Raw genomic sequence first — 24,585 nt, 5'->3', positions numbered from 1 at the left:
AGACTGAAATATTTTCTTTAAAAAATAAACAAATTAATCGTCTTGAGTGACTGAACTGAACCAGCATGCATCTTGTTTTAAAAGTCATTCTTCCATGCACACTGGGTTACATACTCAGGCAGAGCAATTAAGGTAAAGGGTTAAAACTGGGGAGATTCAGGTGGTATCTTCAATCATGGAAGATAACCAGATGTCTTGACAGTGCCACTCTCAACCTAACCTACCTTGCAAGAATGTGGTTGGGAAAAAATGAGGGGGGGGGTGTCTGCAATGCAGAATGGGACAACTTGCCACAGCCAACTAACCACAACGAACTCGCTGCAGTCAGCTCACTGTGGCCATCTCATCAAGGGACAACTAGCTGCAGGACAATTTAACAATTCCATTTTAATTAATTAAAATAAATAAAAGTTATTTTCATTTTTTTCATTCACACTTCATTCTGTCCCGCCTTTTGTCCCCTTCTTTCTTTAATGATTATATTCCACCATTTCTTTTAAATTAGTGTAACTCTTGTCCTGCAGTGAGTTGGCTGAGGCGAATTGTCATAGACCCTCTGCAATGTGTGTGAATGGAAGCTCCTGGAAGAAGGCAAGATAACTGCCAGTTTTCAAAATGGTAAGTAGTCCAATAACTGCTCAGCAGTTTTACAGTTTTGTTAAGATTGGCACTTCTGTTCTTGAAGGAATGGAACGGCTTCCCACTTCCATTTTGCAAATGACTCAAGAGTTCATCAATGGGGACAGAAAGTATAGGAACTGACTATGCTGAGGAATGGTAGTGCTGTGGGAAGGCTGGGGGCCAATATGGAAGGAAGTTGCCTGGACACCTGAAAGTGTAGAGAAAATGAAAGTGGAGAAGAAGAATGTGTACAGAAATGAAATTGTCAAAAGAAGAAGAAAGTGGTTGTGAAAGAGAAGCACAAAGAATAATGTTGAGCAAAGAGAACATCATGAGGCAAAGAGGAAGACAGAGGCAGCATGCATTAGAATAGAACAGAATAGATTAGATCAGGAAGGGACCTTGGAGATCTTCTAGTCCAGCCTCCTGCTCAAGCAGGAGAACCTATACCATCTCAGACAAGTGACTGTCCAGTCTCTTCTTAAAAATCTCCAGTGATGGATCACCCAGGATTTCTGGACACAAGCTAGTCCACTGGTTAATTGTTCTCACTGTTAGAAAGTTTCTCCTTAATTCCAGGTTGCTTCTCTCTTTGCTTAGTTTCCAACCATTATTTCTTGTCCTGCCCTCTGGTGCTTTGGAGAATAATTTGGCCCCCTCTTCTTTGTGGCAGCCCCTCAGATACTGGAATACTGCTATCCTGTCACTCCTAATTCTTCTTTTCTCTACACTAGCCAGACCCAAATCCTGCAGCCGTTCTTCATGTTTTAGTTTCCAGGCCTTTGATCATCCTAGTTGCTCTTCTCTGAACTTTTTCCAAAGTCTTTGTTGACAGAAAGACTGTGAAAGTATCTTAGGAAAGAATTACATCGGTAAAGAAGGTTCAGATGGATAGTTTCGTGTATGTAAAATGAAAGAGGAAGTGGATGGTCATAATGGCATGGGCATAATTTGGCCAAATGAGATAAGGGAATCAGTGAAAGTGGTAAACTTGTGCATCACAGACATCGTTGAGAAAGGAGGTAGAAGGCTATGACCATCATCAATGAAAAGACATTTCAGATCAACCATGGGGCTCTTTGAGATTTGTGGTGACTATCATTTCTCCCAGTTCTATTGAATAGAGTAGAGTAGAGTAGAGTAGAGTAGAGTAGAGTAGAGTAGAGTAGAGTAGAGTAGAGTAGAGTGGAATAGAATAGAATTTTTATTGGCCAAGTGTGATTGGACACACAAGGAATTTCTCTTGGTGCATATGCTCTCAGTGTACATAAAATAAAAGATACGTTCATCAAGAATCAAGGATGTGGATGTACAAGCATTTAAAAATGGAGCAAATGCATTAAGAATTCAACTGCACATAGTAATATTTGTATTTTTCTTAATTGGACAAGCTCTGGCTGTCCCAGTTTAATCTATAAACCCCTGCTGCGTTTGTTCGGAAGATATTTATGGGAACATCTCCCCCAAGTCAGCTCAGGCTGGCTGTTCGCTCTGCCTGTGACAAGATGTTCTGGGTATCCTGAAGGAGGTGAATAGGGCAGAGAAACTATCAAACAACATCTGAATCTGACAAGATTAGGGGACTGGAGACTAAAACATATGAAGAACAGTTACATGAACTGGACATGGCTAGTCTAATGAAGAGAAGGACCAGGGGAGACAGGATAGCAGTGTTCCAATATCTGAGGGGCTGCCACAGAGAGAAGGGGGTCAAGCTATTTTCCAAAGCACCCGAAGGTCAGACAAGGAACAATGGATGGCAACTGACCAAGGAGAGATTCAACCTAGAAACAAGGAGGAACTTTCTGACAGTGAGAACAATCAACCGATGGAACGGAAGTTGCCTTCAGAAGTTGAGACTTTCAAGAAAAGACTGGACTGCCATCTGTCAGAAATGGTGCAGGGTCTCCTGCTTGAGCGGGGTGGGTGTTGGGGTTGGACTAGATGACCTACAAGGTCCCTTCCAACTCTGTTAATCTGTTAAGGATGCTGGTTGCTCTACAGAAGCCACAGGTACAATGAAACAGCAAAACGTCCAGAATCAAAACTGATACATGGCTTGGCTTACCTGCAGTTTTACTTTGACGCCATCCACATTCAAGACTTTATTCTGGAAGAGAAAAAAAGAAATAACTCGGCGTCAGATCATCAGCAACATATCCTCTCACTAGAAGACTCCTTTGGTGAGAGTTATATAAACTCCCTGGTTGTTTAAGACCCAGGAAAAAGAAAAGCACCCTCAGGACATACTAGAGTGTCCTAGACTTACAACCATTTGCTTAACTATTGTTGGAAGTTATGATGGTACTGAAAAAAGTGAGTTACAGCTGGTGCTCAAACAAGTATTTTTTCCCACTGCCATGAGCTTTCAGTTTAAAGCGGTGAATTCGCCACCTTGACAAGTTTACGATGTGTGAATTTCAACTCCCAGTATTCCCCAGAAATCCACACATCTAAAACTTGCTAAGGTTGGAAACGCTGTTTTAAAGCAACACAATTATCAACACAGCTATTAAAAACACAGACACACACACACAACTTAAAGCAGCAACTTGGTGCTTTGCAATGGAGAAAGGGGTAGGGAACAGACTGGAAAGGGTTGAGAAGTTCAACATTCAAAAGAGCCTGAATCCAATTTCAGCTGCATTCTCCCATTTCTTTTTTTTTTTTTTAACTGAAAAGTTTTATAAAGGATACAAACATTTTCTCCCCCCCCCCCCATTTCTGTAGATATAACAGGCTGTGAGAATAACCTTGGAATAACAAGACAGGAGGAAAAGCTGGACAACGGTCTAATAAGAGAAATCAGAGTTCAAAGGAGCAATGGGATAGCAATAGCAATAACACTTAGATTTATAGTGCTTTTACAGCCCTCTCTAAGCGGTTTACAGAATCAACCTCTTGTTCCTAACAATCTGGGTCCTCATTTTATCCACCTCGGAATGATGGAAGGCTGAGTCAACCCTGAGCCTGGCGAGATTCGATTTGCCAAATTGTAGGCAGCCGGCAGTCAGCAGAAGTAACCTGCAATATCGCACTCTAACCACTGCGCCACCACAGCTCATGGGATGGAGAAAGTATTGCAGAAGGGACTCTCCCTAATATTCTGGAATGTACATGCTGGGGAGCGGGGAAGTACTTTCAGACTTACAATATTTGGTTACTGTAATCTTACAGTAAAAATTGTATTAGTAATCTAGGTTTTGGTTTCCTGATCTGAACTACCTTGAAGGGCTGACAACATTATTGTGCTGCCCCGTTCCCTACACACAAACACACACATGCACAGCAAGAGTTTGCAGGTGTTTATTCAAACCCCCCCAAACAGGTCCTCAAAAAACACCACCATTGCGCAGGTCTGGATTCTGAGCTCAGTATGGCAAGAGTCACTGGGTAACCATTTCCAACGGTCACACACGAAGTCCAGGAAAGCAGTCCATGCATCAAATGATACACAACATGAGCTCACAAGGCTCAGGACTGGGCATGTTGCTCCAGCAATGCTCAAGTCCTCAACGCAGGATTAAGTAGGCGATGCCAGTGGTAGGTTCTGTCCGGTTCTTGAGAACCAGTAGTAAAAGTGGCGGGAGGCTACACCCACCCACCCTGACGTCATATTTGGCGATCTCTGTTTGCACAGTCCATGCACTGACAGTTTGCACTGTCATTGCAAACCGGTAGTAAAGGTAAGTAGAACCCACCGCTGGGTGATGCTGATGAAGCCTTTCATGAGAGGCGAGGTTGCCTCCTTGCAAGCAGTCTAGCTGACTGGCATTGTGCCTGTCTCCTCTCTGCCCTACATTTTCTTGGACCAGGAAGAGGTGTGGAGTCCACCTCCTCCTCATTGCTAACAGGCGGCAGCTGCTCCAGGTCCTTTCCTGGAGCCTCTTGGCCAACTTGTTGCCGCCGTGGCTCCCCTCGCTCAACCTCAGCTTGTCCGTCCTCCAATCAATCCAGCTGAGGCTGCTCCATCAGGCTATCACTCTCCAAGCCCCAATTCCGACCAACACTTGGCTCTGTGCTTTTCTCTGCTGACTCAAACTCATCCTTCTCCTCTGAACTCACATCTGGAGAAGGTTCAAGGGGATCAAGGTGACCCTGAAAACCTAAGCAGGTTTGAAGGATTTGTCTGAAATGGTCTAAGGTTTCCTACTTGAACAGGGGGTTGGACTAGAAGACCTCCAAGGTCCCTTCCAACTCTGTTATTGTTACAATGACCAGGAAAACTGCAGAGCTGCCAGGAGACTGGGAAGATGATCTGTCAGTCTGCCTGCCTATCTCCTTGTGGAAGATAAGAGCAAACACACTCAACTTTTCTTCTTGGTGCCCCCAGGAACCGCACCGGATCCCGGTTTCTTCCCTGCAGGAAGAGCTTGCTCCATCTTGACTGGACCTGCCTTCCAGGAGCAGGAGGAAGCGGGTTGTAGATTCCTTGGCCAGAAAGCCACAAGTGCTATTTTGTGGGGAAAAGAGCTGCAGCAGCTTTGAGGTACAAAGCCTCAGAACATAAGATGACATCAGTGGGCGTCCATCTAAATTAAATTTGACAATTAAATTTGCCAAATAATTACAGGGCAACTCTAATTGTTCTGGGTTCAAAGACGAAAGCCAAGAGGAACTACTAAATCTATCATGATTAATCATAACCATAATAAACCCTGTACATCAGTGATGTTGAAAATGTTCTGAACTGAACATGGCCATTTCCAATGACGCAACCTTGGAAGAAAATAGTCCATAGCTCAAAATAGGTCCTTGCTCTGTGCTTTTCTTTCTACAGCTCTTGAGTCACATGGAGTTATAGTGATGGTCCGAGCTACAACTACTCTGCAGGAAAAAAGTCCAAGGAGATCATTTTTAATTTTTAACAAATTACCATGGCAAACAATGGCAGTTTCTACATTCATAAGCAATCAGAGCAGTTTGGTGGTGTCTTCAAATCCTTTCTTGGATTGGTTCCACCATTTTATAGCCCCTGTACAGCACTAGAAGACCCTTGAAGGTAGGGGATGATGGGCTCTGTTGGAGAAGCCAGTCATTGGTAACTGTATGCTGCAGCTCTAAGCTCAGGGCTTCTGCAATGAGTTGATGGTCTGGAATAGCAAATACTTCAGGATGGAGAAGAGGGCCAACTGAGGACCCAGTTTGTGGGGGCAATAAGCTGACTTTGTATAAAATATACAAAAGAATGAAGGCTATTGCTTAACGCATTGTAAGCCGCCCTGAGTCTCCGGAGAAGGGCGGCATATAAATCAAATTTAAAAAAAAAAAAAAAAAACCAGACATGGCAATCTGGCTGGAGAGGCTTTGAGCAAAACATGGAATTTTACCAGGCATTTCACAGGCAGACTGAAATCTATCCATTTATCCTCAAATGTCCTGCGCAGACTCCATCTCTCAGACAGACACAGTCGTGCATCAGGAAGCTGCCAGGCTCAGTGGCTGATTAGTTCACAATTCAAGGAAACAGCTCAGGATTAGCCTCTCCCACACCACCAAGAAGGATAAGGGATTCCCACCCTACTCCAGGGGAAGGATACTGCAAAATCCCCATTCCCATCCCACTCTGGGGCCAGCCAGAGGTGGTATTTGCCAGTTCTCTGAACTACTCAAAATTTCCGCTACTGGTTCTCCAGAACCTGTCAGAATCTGCTGGATTTCACCCCTGCCTGGAGGAATATTTCTCTGGCTAAGACTTGGATAGATTACTCAGATTTAAATCTAATCAGTTTAGGTATTGCGAGATTCTAGAGTAGCATTTCTCAACCTTGGCAGCTTTAAGATGGGTGGACTTCCGCTCCCAGAATTCCCCAATCACCATATATAGATTTCAACTCCCAGAATTTTCCAGCCAGCTTGTTGGCTGGGGCATTCTGGGAGTGAAAGTCTGCACTCATAGCATGCTAGCTAAGGAATTCTGAGAGCTGAAGCCCACCCATCTTAAAGCTACCAAGGTTGAGAAACACTGCTCCAGGCTGACTCTGCACGACTCACAAGAAAACAAGAATATCAGTAGACACACAAGAACCCGATGATGAATTTGGACAACAATATACCAACTTTAACCAATGATGAAAGAGCACACTAACCCTGTCAGATCGCAGCAGCTAGGCTGATGCCACAGAAATATACAATTTTTCAAGTAACCAGGCACAACGCCACTTAGGGCTCAGCTTTGAATTGTCCCTGGAAGCATAAACAGAGCAAGCACAGCTCGCAAAGCAGAGGTATCAAATCTACAAATCAAGGCCTGCCCATCACTGCCTGCATTGCCGCATTCTGGACCAGTTGAAGCTTTCTAATGGCTTTCAGTAGTATCCATGTAGAGCACATTACAGTAATTGAGACCTGTGGGCATTGGTGACTGTCTGAAGGGTCTTCTAATCTAGGAGGAAGGGTGCAACAGGCACGTCAAATGGAGCTGTGCAATGGCCACAGCTGCCACCTGCTCTTCGAGTCCAAGAGGATTCTGCACCCCTCTTGAACGGGGATGGGTGACTCCATCTGAGGCTAAAGACAGAAAAGGCCCAGATCTAGGTGGCCCAAAGACCTACCACCACTTAGCTGGAGTCAGGTCCTCCCCATTCAAACCCACATACCACCTTCCAAGCCATAGGAGAGAACCTCAACAGCCTCCTTTGGCCAGGTGAGCAGGAGAGGCCCTTTTGCAGGTGCTGCTGTTGCTGAACCCATCTACCTGGTTCATGGGAGTGGACGTTCTCCACTTGACTCTCAGGTGAGGGAATGCTTTGCATTGGACTCCCAAATATGCACTGAGTTTACCCAGCTTTTAAATGTCAATTGAATTCAATGATATTGACTTTAATGATAGTGATATTAACAATCATGTCTTATGTTTTATCTCTCTCTACAATTCTCTGTCTGCTTATGTAAGCAGAAAAGCAGGTCATACATTCCATAATACAGAAGTTACATTTTCTGGAATTTCTTGAGGCAGAATTTTCTCATCATTTTAATTAGACTTCTTGTTCTTGCATTCCTTGACCAACAAGGCGCCTCTCCTGAATTCCTGACTGCTTCTGGATTCTCAGCTTCTCTTTCCATGCTTGCATCCAGCCACATCCCTTCCTGGGACCCTCCCTCATTGAGCCCTTTTTGCCTTCAGCTGCAGAAAAGCTCTCCTTCCACGACAGATTAGTCCTCTTCTCCCTTAGGCCTCTCTGGGCCTCCTTCCAGGCTCTCCTCAACATCACTCTCAGGGCTGTTTCAGGGTATGATCAAAAACACCAAGATGATGGTGCAACTGAAATTCCATCAGATTTTTATGCTTCATGACCAGCTCTGCCAAGATAAAAATGTCCTTCGCTTCCATCAGCAACTTATGTTAGTTATTTATCTAATTTTGAAACTGTTTTTCTCCCTCTCAGATATACAAATAAAATATCAAAACATAAAAATAGGATGAGAATTAAAAAGAGGCAAGGATGGCTAAAATAATTTGATGTTAAAAAAAATTATTAAAAATCAGGGGAGAGCTTTTGGGGCGCTAACCAACCCTATGGCTGCATACTTCTCTGTGCTCCCCAAGCAACTCATGTTCTTACACCTTTACAAAATGTCTCCACTATAAAATGCACTCAAGGATTCTGTAAAAGCAGAGTAGCCCACTTTTATAAAGTGGTATTAACACATGAAGTGTTAGTACAACTTTATAATGCCTTGGTAAGACCACACTTGGAATATTGCATCCAGTTTTGGTTGTTACACTATAAAAAAGATGTGGAGACTCTAGAAAGAGTGCAGAGAAGAGCAACAAATACCATTAGGGGACTGAAGGCTAAAACATACGAAGAACGGTTGCAGGAACTGGGTATGTCTAGCTTAGCAAAAAGAAGGACTGGGGTGACACGATAGCAGTCCCTTCCAATATCCAAGGGGCTGCCACAAAGAAGAGGGAGTCAACCTATTTTCCAAAGCACCAGAAGGCAGGATAAACAATAGATGGAAACTAATCAAGGAGAGAAGCAACCTGAAATCAAGGAGAAACTTCCTAACAGAAATCATGGGCTCTCCATCACTGGAGGTTTTTAAAAAGAGTTTAGACAATCATGTATCTGAAATAGTATAGGTTCTCCTGCTTGAGCAGGGGGCTGGACTAGAAGACCTCCAAGGTCTCTTCCAGCTCATTCTATTCTATTCTGTTCTGCTCTGCTCTGCTCTGCTCAGAATCAAGGCTAGGTTTTAAAATTATTCCGTGATTTCTTTTAAAGGAAATTTCAGATGTTAAGGGTTTCATCTCTCCCACTTATGCTTAGAATTTTCTTTTAAGGGATCCTGGACTGAATAGATTTTTGAATGCTCAACATCAAGGCAAGCTGGGCAGTAACACCAGCAGGCTCCTTGCACAGATCTTTCCATAACAGAAAGGTTTTGTCTCGGCCAGAAAAGCTTCCCGCCCCCTTGCTGATCCCAACCCTCCCTAGATGAGTTTGGAACAGCCCCTTCTACTGTGGCAGGGGGCCTCTTAAGCCCCCCAAAAGTAGCAGAAAGGGAACTGTGTTCATCCGGCTGCCTTCTCCTGCCTCAGCACCTGAGCAGAATAGAGGTTCTGTCCCGCTAGGAAACAAGGAGAGAAAAGTAGCGGGATGGGCAAAGCTTCCTTTGTCAGTATATTCATGAACTGGAATAGACATAGCAACAGGTCAGCCAATGGGAACTGTTTGGTAACTGAAACATATTGTTGTATGGGGCCATAAGAGACAGTTTGGAGCCTGGGCATGGCTTAACTGTTCTGTATATAAGCTTGAGGGCACTAGCTTCTCGCTCCTCCATTTGGCCTCTCCATGTTGCTGGCCTCCATTTTGTGCTTCCATTTTGTGCTGCGTTTGTACGTGCTATTTCTCTTCTCTACAACCTGGGAAAACCTACAAGGGTATTGTATACATGCCAGTGGTGGGTTGCCTCCGGTTCGCACCGGTTCTATAGAACCAGTAGTAAAACTGGCGGGAGGCTCCACCCACTGACCCCGATGTCATCAAAATGCTTCTGCGCATGCACAGAAGAGCTTGTGTGCGCGGCCCCGTTGCGAACCAGTAGTAAAGTTAAGTAGAACCCACCCCTGGCCTGATACATGCCTTATGTGTTATTATGTATGTAAAGAAGTTTTGAATCCTGCTGAATTAATTGTCTGATTGTGTGTGCTGCAACAAACTCTGACGCCCTTCAGTTACTGGCAGTCTTCAGCACTCAGCTCTCTGGCCTCTGGAAGTGAAGCAGAGGGGAGAGAAGGCAGGCAGGTGGGTCCTCTGGGTCAGCTCTCTGGCCCACAGACCACTCCTTGGTGCTGGGGAATTGACAGCAGAAGATCCTCCCTGCTCCCTTTCCTCTCTCAAACAATGACACATGATTTCCCTGCTCCAGATTAGGCGCTCCGGCACTTCGTCCGTATTATTTGCTTATTTTTTTATTAGATTTAAAGGCTGGCTGGCTTTGGCTGGCTTACTTTTTTAAAGGAAGAAACAATATTAACCGAGAAGGCAAACTCCCCACACCGGGGGGAGCTCAACAGTCTGGAAGAAGAACACAGGATGTCTGTCTTTTTATGGGCATCCTGCAGTCTCCCAGAAGACAGGCAGCTATGAAAGACTGCACTCGCCCTGTCCCACTGATTAGGGGTGGCTGTGCAGGAGGGCAAGCTGATCCTGGGCTAAAGGGGGTCAGCTAAAGAAATGTTTCTCCCATTTTCTATCCCTGACAATGTTCCAACCCCCCACCCAACACCTCTTCTGCGGCAAAGGAGAACAGGCAGCCAAAGAGCTGATCTCCTCCCCTTCCCCCATGCTTCCCTTGCTATCTGCCACACACTGGTGCCCGGGGATCGGCTGCCAGGCTGCAGCATTGGCAGGAGAAGAGTGAGGTAGCCAGCCCTTTCTCTGCCACAGCCTAAAGGCAAAAGGCTAGAGACTCTCTCTGTGTGTATCTGTGTTTGTGTGTATGTGTTTGTGCATCCCCACAGCAGCTGGCCCAAAGGAGCAGGGCCAGGTTGACCTTGCTATGGGGTGCAGTGGGAGGAACAGAGAGCGGAGATCTCGCCCTGGAAGGAGAAGGAAAAACCCCTTTAGACACGTCAGAGCACTGATGGCTAACCTTTAACATATGGATGTAATGTAATGTAATGTAATGTAATGTAATGTAATGTAATGTAATGTAATATAATATAATATAATATAATATAATATAATATAATATAATATAATATAATATAATATAATATAATATAATATAATATAATATAATATAATAAATACAATAAGTAAGAAGTAGTATATATAATATATAAGGAATGAGGAAACCACAAAAATAAATATGTGAATATGTAGGAGGAGAAAAACATAAACTGTGGATATACACCGATACGGAACTGTGGTAAAATGGAAATTTTTGTTTTGTTTTTGTTTTTAAAGAAAAAAATAATAAAAAATATTAAGAAAAAAAAAGAAAAAAAAGAGCAGTGATGGCTGACCTTTTCCGGACCGAGTGACTAAAATGTACGTGTGCATGCGTGAATATGTGCGTGCCCCTGAACTCCCCCAAATGCAATGCGCGTGCGGCCCCCATGCATGCACCCTGGCCCCGCACTTGCACCCCTCATACGTGTGCCCTGCATGTGCGCGTATGCCCCCCGCGTGCTCTGCCCCTACATATGCACACACGGCCTCTCCGCCCACACTCCATGCATGCATGCATGCCCCCCTGCATGCATTGTGCCCCCCACACTTGCATGCGCAGCAGAGACCTGAAGACCAGCTGGCCAGCAGGGGGCGCCCCTGGATGAGCAGTGAAGCTGAACTGGAACGACAGCTTGTGTGCCCACAGAGAGGGCACTACAGGCCACCTCTGGCACACGTGTCATACGTTTGCCATCATAGTGCTAGAACAAAACAACAGGACAAGTTCCTTTACAGGAACTTGTCCTGTAAAGAATGCGGCCCCGCGGGTGGTTACGGGAGCTCCTCGTTACTCCCGTGTAACACCTCTCCTGCGCGAGCTGCACTGGTTACTGGTGGTCCACCAGATTCACTTCAAGGTGCTGGTATTGAGCTATAAAGCCCTACATGGCTTAGGCCCGGGGTACTTGCAGGACCATCTCCTGCCTGCTTCCCACCGTCCTGTCCGCTCTCACAGAGCCGCTCTCCTCAGGGTACCGTCGACCAGGCAATGCTGTCTGATGATGCCCAGGGGTAGGGCGTTCTCTGTGGGCACCCCTACCCTTTGGAACGAACTACCCACCGAGCTCCGGACGGCCCCAGATCTCCACTCCTTCCGTCGAGGCCTGAAGACTTGGCTATTCCAACGAATGGGCTGATGCTGATTTATTATTTATTGATTTTAATTTGGTTTTAACGGGATTTTATTATTTTATCATTGTATGTTCTTAACCTGTGTTCGCCGCCCTGGGTCCTTCGGGAGAAGGGCGGCATATAAATACTGCCAAATAAATAAATAAATAAATACAGTAAGTGGAGGATGAATACAAGGTGACATCAGCTGGTTTTGTTCCCTACATTTTGGAACCACGTTATGGAGGAGGCTGCAGAGACAGCGAGGTGTTTTGGAGTGTAAACCAACAGTCTTCAATTCCCTAAATAATTCAGCGGCTCTCTGAAGGGCTCCAGCTACTGGCTCTCCCTTTGCCTCTCCTCGCTTCAGTGAGAATCAGGAGGCAGGCAGTCCAACCTTTTCACTTCCTCATTGGCTTCTATTTTAGCCCATCTATCTCAGAAATCTGATTATTTAATCTAGGACAGGGGTCTCCAAACTTGGCCACCTTAAGACTTGTGGACTTCAACTCCCAAAATTCCCCAGCCAGCTATGCTTATTCACAATTGTTCTTTTTTCAGCTGCACTCCTAAAACACAACCCTGCAAGGAAGGCTGCCTGAAAGAAAGAATCCAAAGCTATTCAGTAAATCCCTGAGCTTAAATTAATGGAAGTATAGAAAATATTAAATTCAATAGAACCACTGTCCTACTGCAGAATTTCCTTCTGCAGGAGCCTGTTCGGTCTCACTTAAGGGACAGGCTAGACAAGGGGATCAAACTATTTTCCAAAGCACCAAAAGGCAAGATGAGAAACAATGGATGGAATCTAACCAAAAAGAGAAGCAACCAAGAACTAAGGAGAAATTTCCTGACAGTGAGAGCAATCCATAACTTGCCTTTGTGGTGCTCCATCCCTGGAGGCTTTCAAGAAGATACTGGACAACCACTTGTCTGGAATGATACAGGGTCTCCTGTTCAAGCAGGGATTGGACTAGAAGATCTCTAAGGCAGGGGTGAAATCCAGCAGGTTCTGACAGGTTCTGGGGAACCAGTAGCGGAAATTTTGAGTAGTTTAGAGAACTGGCAAATACCACCTCTGGCTGACCCCAGGAGTGGGGTGGGAATGGAGATTTTGCAGTATTCTTCCCCTGCCATGCCCACCAAGCCACGCCCACCAAGCAACACCACGCCCAGTCGCCCACCAAGCCACGCCCACAGAACTGGTAGCAAAAAAAATTGGATTTCACCACTGCTCCAAGGTTTCTTCCAACCCTATTATTCTATGTTCTAAGCAAAGAAGCATTCTCAAAGTAGTAATATAGGTCAAGCTATCCTAATAGGAGTCCACTAGAGCTGTGTGCCAAGGTCAATCCAAGGGTCACCAACTGAACACCTGCATCGTTAAGCTGGCACAAGAACTTCCCTCCCCTTACACAGCAACAGAGACACACTCAGGCAGCTCTGTTGCACCATCACGGCTTTATCTTGTCTCTGGACTTTAGTTGCTCTTCGCCGCACCTTTGTTAAGCAGTGTTTCCCTGGTTAAGCTGACAGTACGCAGTGACAGTTAGTTATAAAAGCCTCTCATCCTTTGCTACCCAATCATGACAGATGCTCAGTCAAGCAACCAGCAGGGAGTGGAATCAAAGCAGCACAGTGCCAATTCAGGCTAATGAAATGTTCCTGAGGATTAACTTTGGGGAAGCAAACGTCACACTGGCAGAGTTTCCTGCTTCGCTCAAGGAAAGGGTGAAGAACAGCCCTTGAACTCCAAGTGTTGAAATCTGTACATCTTGTTCCGCTTCCATCTTTGCTTTACATATGGCATATGCTCCATCGCTGGAGGTTTTCAAGAAGATACTGGACAGCCACTTGTCTGGAAAGGTGTAGGGTCTCCTGCTTGAGCAAGGGGTTGGACTAGGAGACCTCCAAGGTCCCTTCCAACTCTGCTATTCTGTTAACACCTGTTTCTCCAATCTGTGGTACCTTTTGAGAGATGGTTAACCAACAGGCAGTGTTCCAATTGTGCATTGCATTAGTTTTCACTTTTATTGTTTTTCCAATAATTTCACACTTGCAAGTGGCCTTTCTCGCAGCAAACACACACTGGGTTCTTCTTTTGAACTATGCACAAGTCCTTGCCTGATCCATCACCTGGATCATTCATTACCTACGTGGAAGTAGGACTGTTTTTACTCCAGTAAGCCCTAGTAAGACCACACTTGGAATACTGCATCCAGCTTTGGTCACCCCGATACAAAAAAGAAGTTGAGATTTTGGAAAGAGTTCAGAGAAGAGCAACAATGATGATTAGGGGCCTAGAAGCTAAATCATACGAAGAACAATTGCAGGAACTGGGTATACCTAGTCTAGTGAAAAGAAGGACTAGGGGTGACATGACAGCAGTCTTCCAGTATTTAAGGGCTGCCACAAAGAAGAGGGGGGCAACCTGTTCTCCAAAGCACCAGAAGGCAGGACAAGAAGCAATGGGCGGAGACTAATCAAGGAGAGAAGCAACCTAAAACTAAGGAGAAATTTCCTAAGAGCGAGAACAAATTGCCTTCAGAAGTTGTGGCTGCTCCATCACTGGAGGTTTTCAAAAAGAGACTGGACAATCATTTGTCTGACATGGTATAGGATCTCCTGCTCAAGCATGAGGTTGGACTAGAAGACCTCCAATGTCCCTTCCAACTCTGTTACTATTACTCCAACAGGAATCACATCATTCGTGCCTGAACTGAATTTGCTATTTCAATGCCTCTTTGTCTACTCTGCAGCATCCCAAAATGGTGGAAGAGTCATCAAAGGGGAAATTATTATGAATGAAGGTGAATCTACGTGTCCCAGGATAATGTTGCAGGATCTTCTTTAATCTTCTGAGCTTTTGGTCTTGTGCTGGAGCCCATCCTCAGAGAACTTCTCTCTAGAGCAGGAGTCTCCAACTTTGGCAACTTTAAGACTTGAGGGCTTCAATTCCCAGAATTCCTCAGCCAGCTTTGCTTAAAGTTGCCAAGGTTGGAGACCCCTGCTCTAGAGAACACTCTGCTAGAGAGAGGTTCCCTGAGGATGTGCTCCAGCATAAATCCAAAAGCTCAGAAAACTAAACCTCTGGTCCCAGGAACCAATCCTGTGGGAAATTATTACACTATTGAAGGATACTGGAAAAGGTACTGGAGAAGACTCCTGCAAGTCCCTTGGACTCCAAGGCTATCAAACCAGTCAGTCCTAGAGGAGATCTACCCTGACTGCTCTTTAGAAGGCCAGATCCTGAAGATGAAACTCAAATACTTTGGCCACCTAATGAGAAGGAAGGACTCCTTGGAGAAGAGCCTAATGCTGGGAACGATTGAAGGCAAAAGAAGAAGGGGAGGGCAGAGAAGGAGGTGGCTGGATGGAGTCACTGAAGCAGTCGGCATGAGCTTAAATGGACTCCGGGGGATGTTAGAGGAGAGAAAGGCCTGGAGGAATATTGTCCATGGGGTCACGATGGGTCAGACACGACTTCGCAATCAACAGCAACAACAACAAATTGAAGGAAAGATCCAAGAAGAAAAAAACCTACACACTTGCCTATGTATTTCAGACAAACCCATCTTGGCTCACTTCTCTTTTCCATTAAATGTTGTTACAAAGCAAGTTCAAACACACCAATGCTTCAAGATCTTTGGATACAATTGTAAAAGCAAATAAACCCCTTCTGCTGAGGCAGTGTTAGGTTCTATCATGGAAACAGGCATTCAACCAAGCTTCATTACCACTTTCTATCAAATATGCAAAGGAGCCATTTCAGTTGTATTTGCACAGCACTGGAAAAATGAGGAAACACCTACAGAAGAAGCAATAATCCAAAAAATATTAGATGTGCAGAAATGGACAGACTGACACTGATGATAAAAAAAGAAGACTAGTGTCAGGTTTCGATGTCATCTCAAATAAATTGCACTCCCAAACAATTAATTTTTGCTGAAATATTCCATTTATTGAGTACGACAGATCTGGCCCCGACTTTGTCGTAGCCGATACTAACCCTCTGACCCCCAAACCCTTCCCTTTCCGTTCCCCAATTCTCATCTTCTCATTGGCCATCTTCCAAGTCAGTCTCCCCAGCTTCTGACCTCACCCCACAGGAATGTTTCCCCACTCCCATCCCAAGAAAGAAAGAAAGAAAGAAAGAAAGAAAGAAAGAAAGAAAGAAAGAAAGAAAGAAAGAAAGAAAGAAAGAAAGAAAGAGGTAGCTGGGTGTCTTTCTTCCCCTTCCAGATGTGCAAGCTTCTTTTGTTTCAGATGCAAGACCTGTGGCAGGGATGACAATTGACAGCGGAAGGCTGAGAAGAGGCAGAAATATTGCTCGATTCAACTTGGTCCTGCTTTGGTTTAACCTTGCTTTGCCTACCCAAATGAAGCCTGAAGTGATTTACTCTGACGTGTCAAAAGAAGTCCTGTACATGGATGTTTAAAACAAAACAAAACTGTGGCAACCATCCATCAATAACATTTCTGAGTCTATCCATAACATTTTGGTTCAATACAGTTCGAATAGTCATAAACATGAAAGCCTAAGAAGTATCAGCCAATGGACCAAGAAGGAGAGAACCAGAAGGAAACCAGGATCCTATCAAAATGCTGCGCTGATTTTTTTAATTCATTTATTATTCTTAAAAAGGTAAAGGTTTCCCTTGCACATATGTGCTAGTCGTTCCCGACTCTAGGGGGCGGTGCTCCTCTCCGTTTCCAAGTCGAAGAGGCAGCGCTGTCTGAAGACGTCTCCATGGTCATTTGGTCGACATGACTCAACACCAAAGGCACACAGAACACTGTTATCTTCCCATCAAAGGTGGTCCCTATTTTTCTACTTGCATTTTTTATGTGCTTTCAAATTGCTAGGTTGGCAGAAGCTGGGACAAGTAACGGGAGCTCACCCTGTTATGCGGCATTATTATTATTATTATTATTATTATTATTATTATTATTATTATTAGTTAATCTTTAGTGAGATTCACAGCCTTTGAGGCTGGTTAATAGCTCAGCAGCTCGAGTCCTAACCAAGGACCTAGGAACTGTTAAGCTATCGTCGGAGGATGTAAGCTGTTCTGAGTAAAGTGTTTTTTTGTAGAGTCAAAATGTTCAAGTCCGGCAAATTTAGAATTTCTAAATAGCGGGGTAGCCCTTTGGGTATTGCTCCAAGGGCTCCAATTACAATCGGGACAACACACGATTTCTTTTTCCACAGTCGCTCAACTTCAATTTGCAAGTCCCGGTACTTTGTGATTTTTTCTTGCTGCTTATCTTCAATCCGTGCATCACCAGGTATTGCAATGTCAATGAACCATACTTTTTTCTTTTCAACTATTGTTATGTCAGGTGTGTTGTGGACCAAGTGCCTGTCAGTCTGAATCCTAAAGTCCCACAAGATCTTGAGTTTCTTGATTGTTTATGATTAAAACTTATGATAAACTTATGATTGTTATCTTATGATTTATGGTTTATCACTTTGTTACTTGTATGTATACTGAGAGTTTATGCACTAGGGAGAAATTTCTTTTGTGTCGAATCACACTTGGTCAATAGGGTATATTCTATATTCTCCAAACCATTCCAAAATGCCAAATCCAGAAAAAGACAAAACACCATTCCATTTTAACCTTTGTTGAAATCATCTTCCAGGTCCATGAGTTACAGATCTCCTACGTGCTGAGCCTGACTCAGTTTCCCTTGACAGAAACATATGGTACTTTGCAAAATCTGTCACGTTAGCATTCAATTGCTTCCAAACTGTCTACCTTGTTATTTTAACAGATGGAAGGTTTTTAATTCTCTACAAAAAGGTGTGATTATGCCTGGAGCAGGTCACCAAAATTGTTAATGAACTGAATTTCTTGATGGATTGACAGCAGAGCCAGAATTTCACTGCCTCCCAATCCATCTAGCCAGCAACCCTCAATTTCCTTCTTCCCTCATTTCATAAAAGGAGCTTTTCAGAAAATAAAGGAGAAGGGACAGAGCCAGTCAGTGTAACCAAGATTTCCAGAGTGGCCATCTGGGTATTCATAGGGATGAGAATCTGTACCTGTGCAGAACCTCTGGCCCAGTGTCTCTCAAACATGGCAACTTGAAGATATGTGGACTTCATCACCGAGAATTCCCCAGCCAGCATGCGTGGACTTCAACATGCTGGCTGGGGAATCATGGGACTTGGAATCCCAACATCTTAAAGCTGCTGAGGTAGAGAAACCAGCTTGATTTACTTTGTTTTTCCTTGAATACGTTTCACTTCTCATCCAAGAAGCTTCTTCAGTTCTGATGAAGTTCAGTTCAGCTTATTGGATGAGAAGCGAAACGTCTTCAAGGAAAAGCAAAGTCCAGTTGCCTTTTTAAAAAGCATGACCTGGATGACTGAGAATCTCCACGGACACCTGGGCTAGAGGATTTTTCTTTTCCTTGGGGAGTGGGGGAGGCCAATCTCACAAAAACAATGGTTAAAACAGAAAATGCAACACTCTGGATAGCAAAACACAAGATATCGCTCTAGTTTATTATTATTTTTTTGGCATCTCCAGAAACCTTTTTAGAAAGGTTCCAAATTTTAAGTCACAAGAATTTTCCAAATTAAAAATGTATTTTCATCACTAGCTTGTACAGAGAAGATAAGAATATATGACGAGGCCATGATAGCAAAAATAAATTAAATCTAGCACAGATTCCTTGCTAAAATGCTTTTACTCATTTCTACAGAAATAGAAGGCTCTTGAAACAGATAGCAATAGCAATAGCAGTTAGACTTACATACCGCTTCATAGAGCTTTACAGCGCTCTCTAAGCAGTTTACAGAGTCAGCCTCTTGCCTCCAACAATCTGGGTCCTCATTTTACCAATCTCAGAAGGATGGAAGGCTGAGTCAACCTTGAGCCGGTCAGGATCAAACTCCTGGCAGTGGGCAGAGTTAACCTGTAATACTGCATTCTAACCACTGTGCCACCACAGTTCTTAGCAATAACAATAGCACTTAGAGTTATATACAGCTTCATAGTGCTTTACAGCCCTCTCTAAGTGTCAGCATCTTGTCCCCAAGAATCAGGGTCCTCATTTTACCGACCTCAGAAGGATGGAAGGCTGAGTCACCCTTGAGCCTGGTGAGATTTGAACTGCCAAATTGCAGGCAGCCAGCAGTCAGCAGAAGTAGCCTGCAGTACTGCACTCTAACCACTGTGCCACTGCGGCTCTTATGTTCTCTCTACTTCAATCACCTATATTTCTTGGGAGTCTAAGAAACTAATTCTAAGATTGCTAGGGAAGTCACACACACAAAAGTTTCTGTCGACAGTTTTCTCTCAGAATTTTCCCTTGGGTTGTAAGGACCTATGTTCTTCCATCTTGAACAGAGGGATTCCCAGGGGATGTAACAGAGAACTTCACACCCTCGTGCAATTGTATGTGAGCATTGTGACATATTTGCTTCTTATTCTTTGGAATGAATGAATGTGGGATGTTTTTGTTCTTGTTCCTTCAGGGGACAAACCATAAACCCGGAGATAAGACTCTTGATGTGAAGGGCCCTCCAGCTCAGGACAAAGATAAGTTTGGCATCAGAATTTGTTTAAGGCAGCGTTGTTGTTGTTTTGAGGGGGGGAAACATTTTTTGCTCTCTTTTAAAAATCATTGAGGACCCCAAAAGAGCTTTTGTATAGATGGGTTATAGTTACCATCTTAAAAATTAAAATTGACATTTGTGGAATATTTACTTACTGAAATCATGTAAAAATATAGTATTAAATTCATCAGAAATTAAGATAAATACAATATTTTTCAAAAAAAAAAGTAATAATGAGAAGAGCGGCATTGTTTTAGGCATTTGCAAATATCTTCAATACCTGGCAAATGATTTTGATTCTGAGGGCCCCTGAGAGGGTCTTGGGAGACCCCCATTGACCTTGGACCACACTTTAAGAAGCATTGCTAAGGAAAAGGCCCTTCTTTTACAGGATGGCTTCCTATGGCACAGACCCTACATCTATGGGGGCCTTGAGATCTTTGTGCATAGCCAAGCTAAAAAGGAGCAGGGAATGTGCTGAGCTGGGTTTATGATAATTTGACATGACCCACTTGGCATGGCCAACTCACCACAGCCAACTCAGCACAGTCAACTGCCTATGGCCAACTCGCTGTGGGACAAGAGTTATACTAATATCAAAGAAAGGGTGGAATAGAATAATTTAAAAAAGGATGCAAAAGGAGGGACAGAATGAAACATGAATGACTGTCAGAACCACCAGTTTCGGCTTGGCGCCTTGCTGGCATTCTGTCATCAAAGGGAGAGGGAGGGGGGAACAAATGGGCAATTTGCTATATATCTTTATCGCGGGAAATTGGGAGGGGGGAATTGATAAGATGAACAGAGCATTTAGGAATCTGGTTCGTGCCAGAGCACTCGCATCTTCAAGGCTGTTTGTCCTGAGAGTGGAAATTCACCAGCCCAAACACCTCAGAGTTTCCCATAGCTGTTGTGACCTAGGCCCAAGTAGTTATTACCACACACAATCAGTCCTAAACAAACATATTTTATTAGAACAGCTGAGAATTACTTCATTCTCATCTTAGTCCAAATTAAGTCCAAAACAAATTCTTTGTAAACAGTTTTTTGGCCTTATCACCAACCTTTGTCTACTTTGGCACCCTGCCAAAGGTTTTTCTTGGCATAAGTTCAGAAGCAAGAGACACTGACAAGAACAAATGTAACAAGACAAGAAAAATGTAGCAATGTTGCTTTCCCAAGAGCCTTTGCTGCTCTTTTAAGCCTTATGGGAGGGGCCAATCATCTCCTGGCCTTACTCCCGAGTCATCCTTTTTGCTTTAGCTGCTCTTGCCTTCTGACAGCTCTTTGCATGCATGCACTAGGAACAGGCTCCTCCTGTTCCTCTGCCTCTCTGCTGTCTGCCTCTGGAGGCTCTGGAGTTCGTGCATCACTCCCAGATGGCCCTGGCCCATCTCTGCCTCCGACACAGAGCCCTCATCCGGGCCGTTCTCTGATTTCAGGACTGGCCTATTGTCCTCCCCAGCCTCCTCACTGTCCAACTCCGCTGCCAGGTCCGCAGGCTGCTGGTGGACCACAACAATAGCATCACGGCGATGGTGGATTGGCTACACACGGACGGACCACAGTGGGAGGGGTTCGGGGAAACCAGAGGTTTTAGTTCTGTATTGGTGTGTGGGAATTTTAGATTCCTCTTGACTGTCCTGCAATCAGCATCTCGTAGTGCCTTTTCATTTCAAAGTGAGTCGAGAGTTTTACTTCCCTAAGGGATCAGACTGGGGCAGGTCTGACAATGACAAAAATTAAAATATTTTTAAAAAATTATTTAAATATTTAAATTGAATCATTAAATTGTCTTGCAGCAAGTTACCCTGTGGTGAGTTGGACGTCATGAGTTGAACATGGCAAGTTTGACGTGATGAGTTGGCCACAGTGAGTTGACCATGGAAAGACCCTGCCATGTGCTCCTTCCCAAGCAATGGACGTTTCATGCCCAAGAAGCCTTTAAGGGCCTCAATCCCAAATGGGGAACAGTAGACACATGCAATGAGAACCATCTCAAAAGGAAAGTCTCACTGCAGATCTTGAAAGGTGAGTCCTGAGAAGAGAAGGAAAGAGGGCAGCATGGGGGTAGGGGTGGGGAGGTTGCGAGAGAAATGTTTCTGAGGGAACAGTTTTGCCCCAGGAGGGGCCAAGAGGGGGAATGAGGGGGGGCACGGAGATTCCCAGCCCTGTGAGCAATAGCCAAAATGACACTCTAGGCTAAATTTACACCCCAGACCAGAAGGGGAGACAATCATTTAAAAGGCTTAAAATTACCATTGAAATTTAAATGTCCATGTACAAATGGGAGAGGAAGGTATTAATCACAGGACTAGAAAAGGTTAACAAAGATGAAAGAGCTTTCAGTTTGTGTAAAAATGAAAAAAACGAAGAGAGATTTATGGTTTTGATGATTAGGCAGGATAGTTTATAGAAAGAAGAGAAATACGACGCAACTTTAGAGACATAGGTTAAAATTTATCTGTACTTATAACCACTGTGAAGAATATCGAAAGTAATTTCTTTATATCTTTTTTCCCCTTTCTTATTTTTCTTCATGCTTTTTTTTCGTTCCTTGCACATTTTGCTTTTTCTTTGATTTCTTTCTTTTTTTTTCTTCCTTACTTCATATCAGTTTGTGTTAACATTTTGGTTAATAGTTCTAATAAAAATTATAGAGAAAAACAAGTGAAGTGCTAACTTCAAAACCAAAAAAAAAAAAAAAGGAAAAGAAAAGAAAAGGACAAGGAGATGGGGGAGGCGGGTCCAGGGCCAACTCTCCACAGACAACTTGCTGTGGCCATCTTGCCACAGAAAACTCGTCATGGCCTACTTTTGCTGTGGGACGAGAGTTACAATAATATCAAGAAATGGTGGGATAGGATCATTGAAGAAAGGATGTCAAAGGAGGGACCAAATGAAAAGCGAATGACAAAAAATATTTTTAATTTTTTTTTTCAATAATTACATTGAATTGTTGAATTGTCCTACAGCGAGTTTTCCTGCTGCATGTTGGCCATGGGCGAGTTGCTCCATTCCGGACCGGAGTGGGGGGGGCTCAGGAAACTAGGAAAGACTGTGGTCCCTCACAAGATGCCTAAGAAGGGGCACATCTGAAGGACAATCACCCTCTGTACCCTGGAGCTGCAGATCCTGAGTCTCGTTGAGGGGAGCCTGTTTTCTGTTTGGAAAGGATCAGCTCTGACCCAGGGCAGAGTCCGTCAGGAAAGGCTCTTGCACCAACTTGGCTCAGATAGGTGGGAGTTTTACAACAGAAGTGAGCGCATGGTAGCTTCTGGGAACGGGTTGTGTCCCAACCTTCTTTCAGAGCAATTAATGTTGTAAATATTTCAAGCTCCCTCTTCTTCTCTTTCAAGAACTAAATGGTTTGGTTCTGCTTCTGTGCTCTTTCTGTGGCTTCCTTTGCGCACAGCAGCCACACACAGCCAGGTGGGGTGGGGGGCATTGTGAATAAAGCTCCTGACTTTATCACTGATGCAGTGGCTCAGTGGCTAAGACGCTGAGCTTGTCGATCGAAAGGTCGGCAGTTCAGTGGTTCGAATCCCTAGTGCCACGTAACAGGGTGAGCTCCCGTGACTTGTCCCAGCTTCTGCCAACCTAGCAGTTCAAAAGCACGTAAAAAATAAATGCAAGTAGAAAAATAGGGTCCACCTTTGGTGGGAAGGTAAGAACGTTCCGTGCGCCTTTGGCGTTGAATCATGCCGGCCACATGACCACAGAGACGTCTTCGGACAGCGCTGGCTCTTCGGCTTTGAAACAGAGATGAGCACTGCCCCCTAGAGTCGGGAACGACTAGCACGGATGTGCGAGGGGAACCTTTACCTTTACCTTTTATATCCCTCCACCCACCTCCCCTTTGGTAGTTTCTCCCTTTTTGTGGAAAAAGGGGAGGAATTACTGGGGAAGGGACACACAAGTGATCTCGCTAGAGATTCATATCCTGCACAAAATTGATTCAATCTTTTTAAAATCAAATTGAAAGAAGCGCAACCTGACAGGGCCACATCCATCTATCTCGCAGCTTTACTACCAGGGTGGAATAGAGGGAGAGGGCAACTCTCCAAAGAAGGTCAGGGGAATCTATCATTAGAAAATAATGAGATCTGCCTTGAATTGCCCATGACCCCCACCAAGGAAGGGTAGGAATAAAGTGATTAAAATAGGTGTGCTTGAAGGGCTGCAGACACTCAGCAATAAGTCAGAGGAAGTCTTGCTGGCCCCCTTTCTGTGATTTTCGTGGGGCTGGAGGTGGTGGGAAAGAGACACTAAGTGTACCCATGCCACTTTCTTGGAGAGTTACCGAAGTGGCTTGGACTGCCTTCTTCTGGGAAGTGTTTACAATTTCCCAATTTAGCCAACAGCTCTAGAAACTGGTGGAAACATATTTTCAGTCTTCATCTAGACTAGTCTCCATCTGATCTAGATCAATGGTCCCCAACCTTTGTGGCTTGGCAGCCTGGCTGGCAGGGAGAGGAGAACCAGCCGGATAAGCAGCGAGCTAGGGTGCACACGCAACTCAACTTCCATAACTGGCAGGCTGGCAAACACACGCATGCACGCCCAGCTCAACTTGTGCACGTGTACTGGACCGCCACTCATGTAAATTGAGCTGTGCAGGTACGCATGCACACTAGTCCGCCACTTGCATGGCCCATTTCCAAATAGGCCACGACCAGAAGTGGGTTTCAGCAGGTTCTGACCAGTTCCGGAGAACTGGAAGCGGAAATTTTGAGTAGTTCGGAGAACCAGTAGTAAAAATTCTGACTGGTCCCGCCCCCATCTATTCTCTACCTCCCGAGTCCCAGCTGATCGGGAGGAAATGGGGATTTTGCAGTATCCTTCCCCTGGAGTGGGGAGGGAATGGAGATTTTACAGTATCCTTCCCAGTGGTGGGATTCAAGTAATTTAACAACTGGTTCTCTGCCCTAATGATTTCTTCCAACAACCAGTTTGTCAAACTGCTCAGAAAGTTAACAACCGGTTCTCCCGAAGTGGTGCGAACTGGCTGAATCCCACCACTGATCCTTTCCCTGCCACGCCCACCAAGCCACATCCACCAAGCCATGCCACGCCCACCAAGCCACACCCACA

The 24,585-nt window shown here is 44.5% G+C and overlaps 1 protein-coding gene across 1 annotated transcript in view; it reads right to left on the bottom strand.

Moving 5' to 3' along the window:
* Nucleotides 1–24,585, bottom strand: part of RAB26 (RAB26, member RAS oncogene family) — a 230,394-nt gene that overhangs the window by 67,443 nt on the left and 138,366 nt on the right. Inside the window, exon 3 of the mRNA XM_070955071.1 lies at nt 2,690–2,731. Within this exon, the coding sequence (XP_070811172.1) occupies nt 2,690–2,731 (42 nt within the window). The remainder of the gene's footprint in view (nt 1–2,689; nt 2,732–24,585) is intronic.

Source organism: Pituophis catenifer, unplaced genomic scaffold (assembly GCF_029215685.1).
Source record: "Pituophis catenifer annectens isolate HBS135680 unplaced genomic scaffold, rPitCat1.0.hap2 SCAF_16, whole genome shotgun sequence".
NCBI classification, from domain to species: domain Eukaryota; kingdom Metazoa; phylum Chordata; class Lepidosauria; order Squamata; family Colubridae; genus Pituophis; species Pituophis catenifer.
This window is presented reverse-complemented; position numbering and strand designations above follow the sequence as displayed.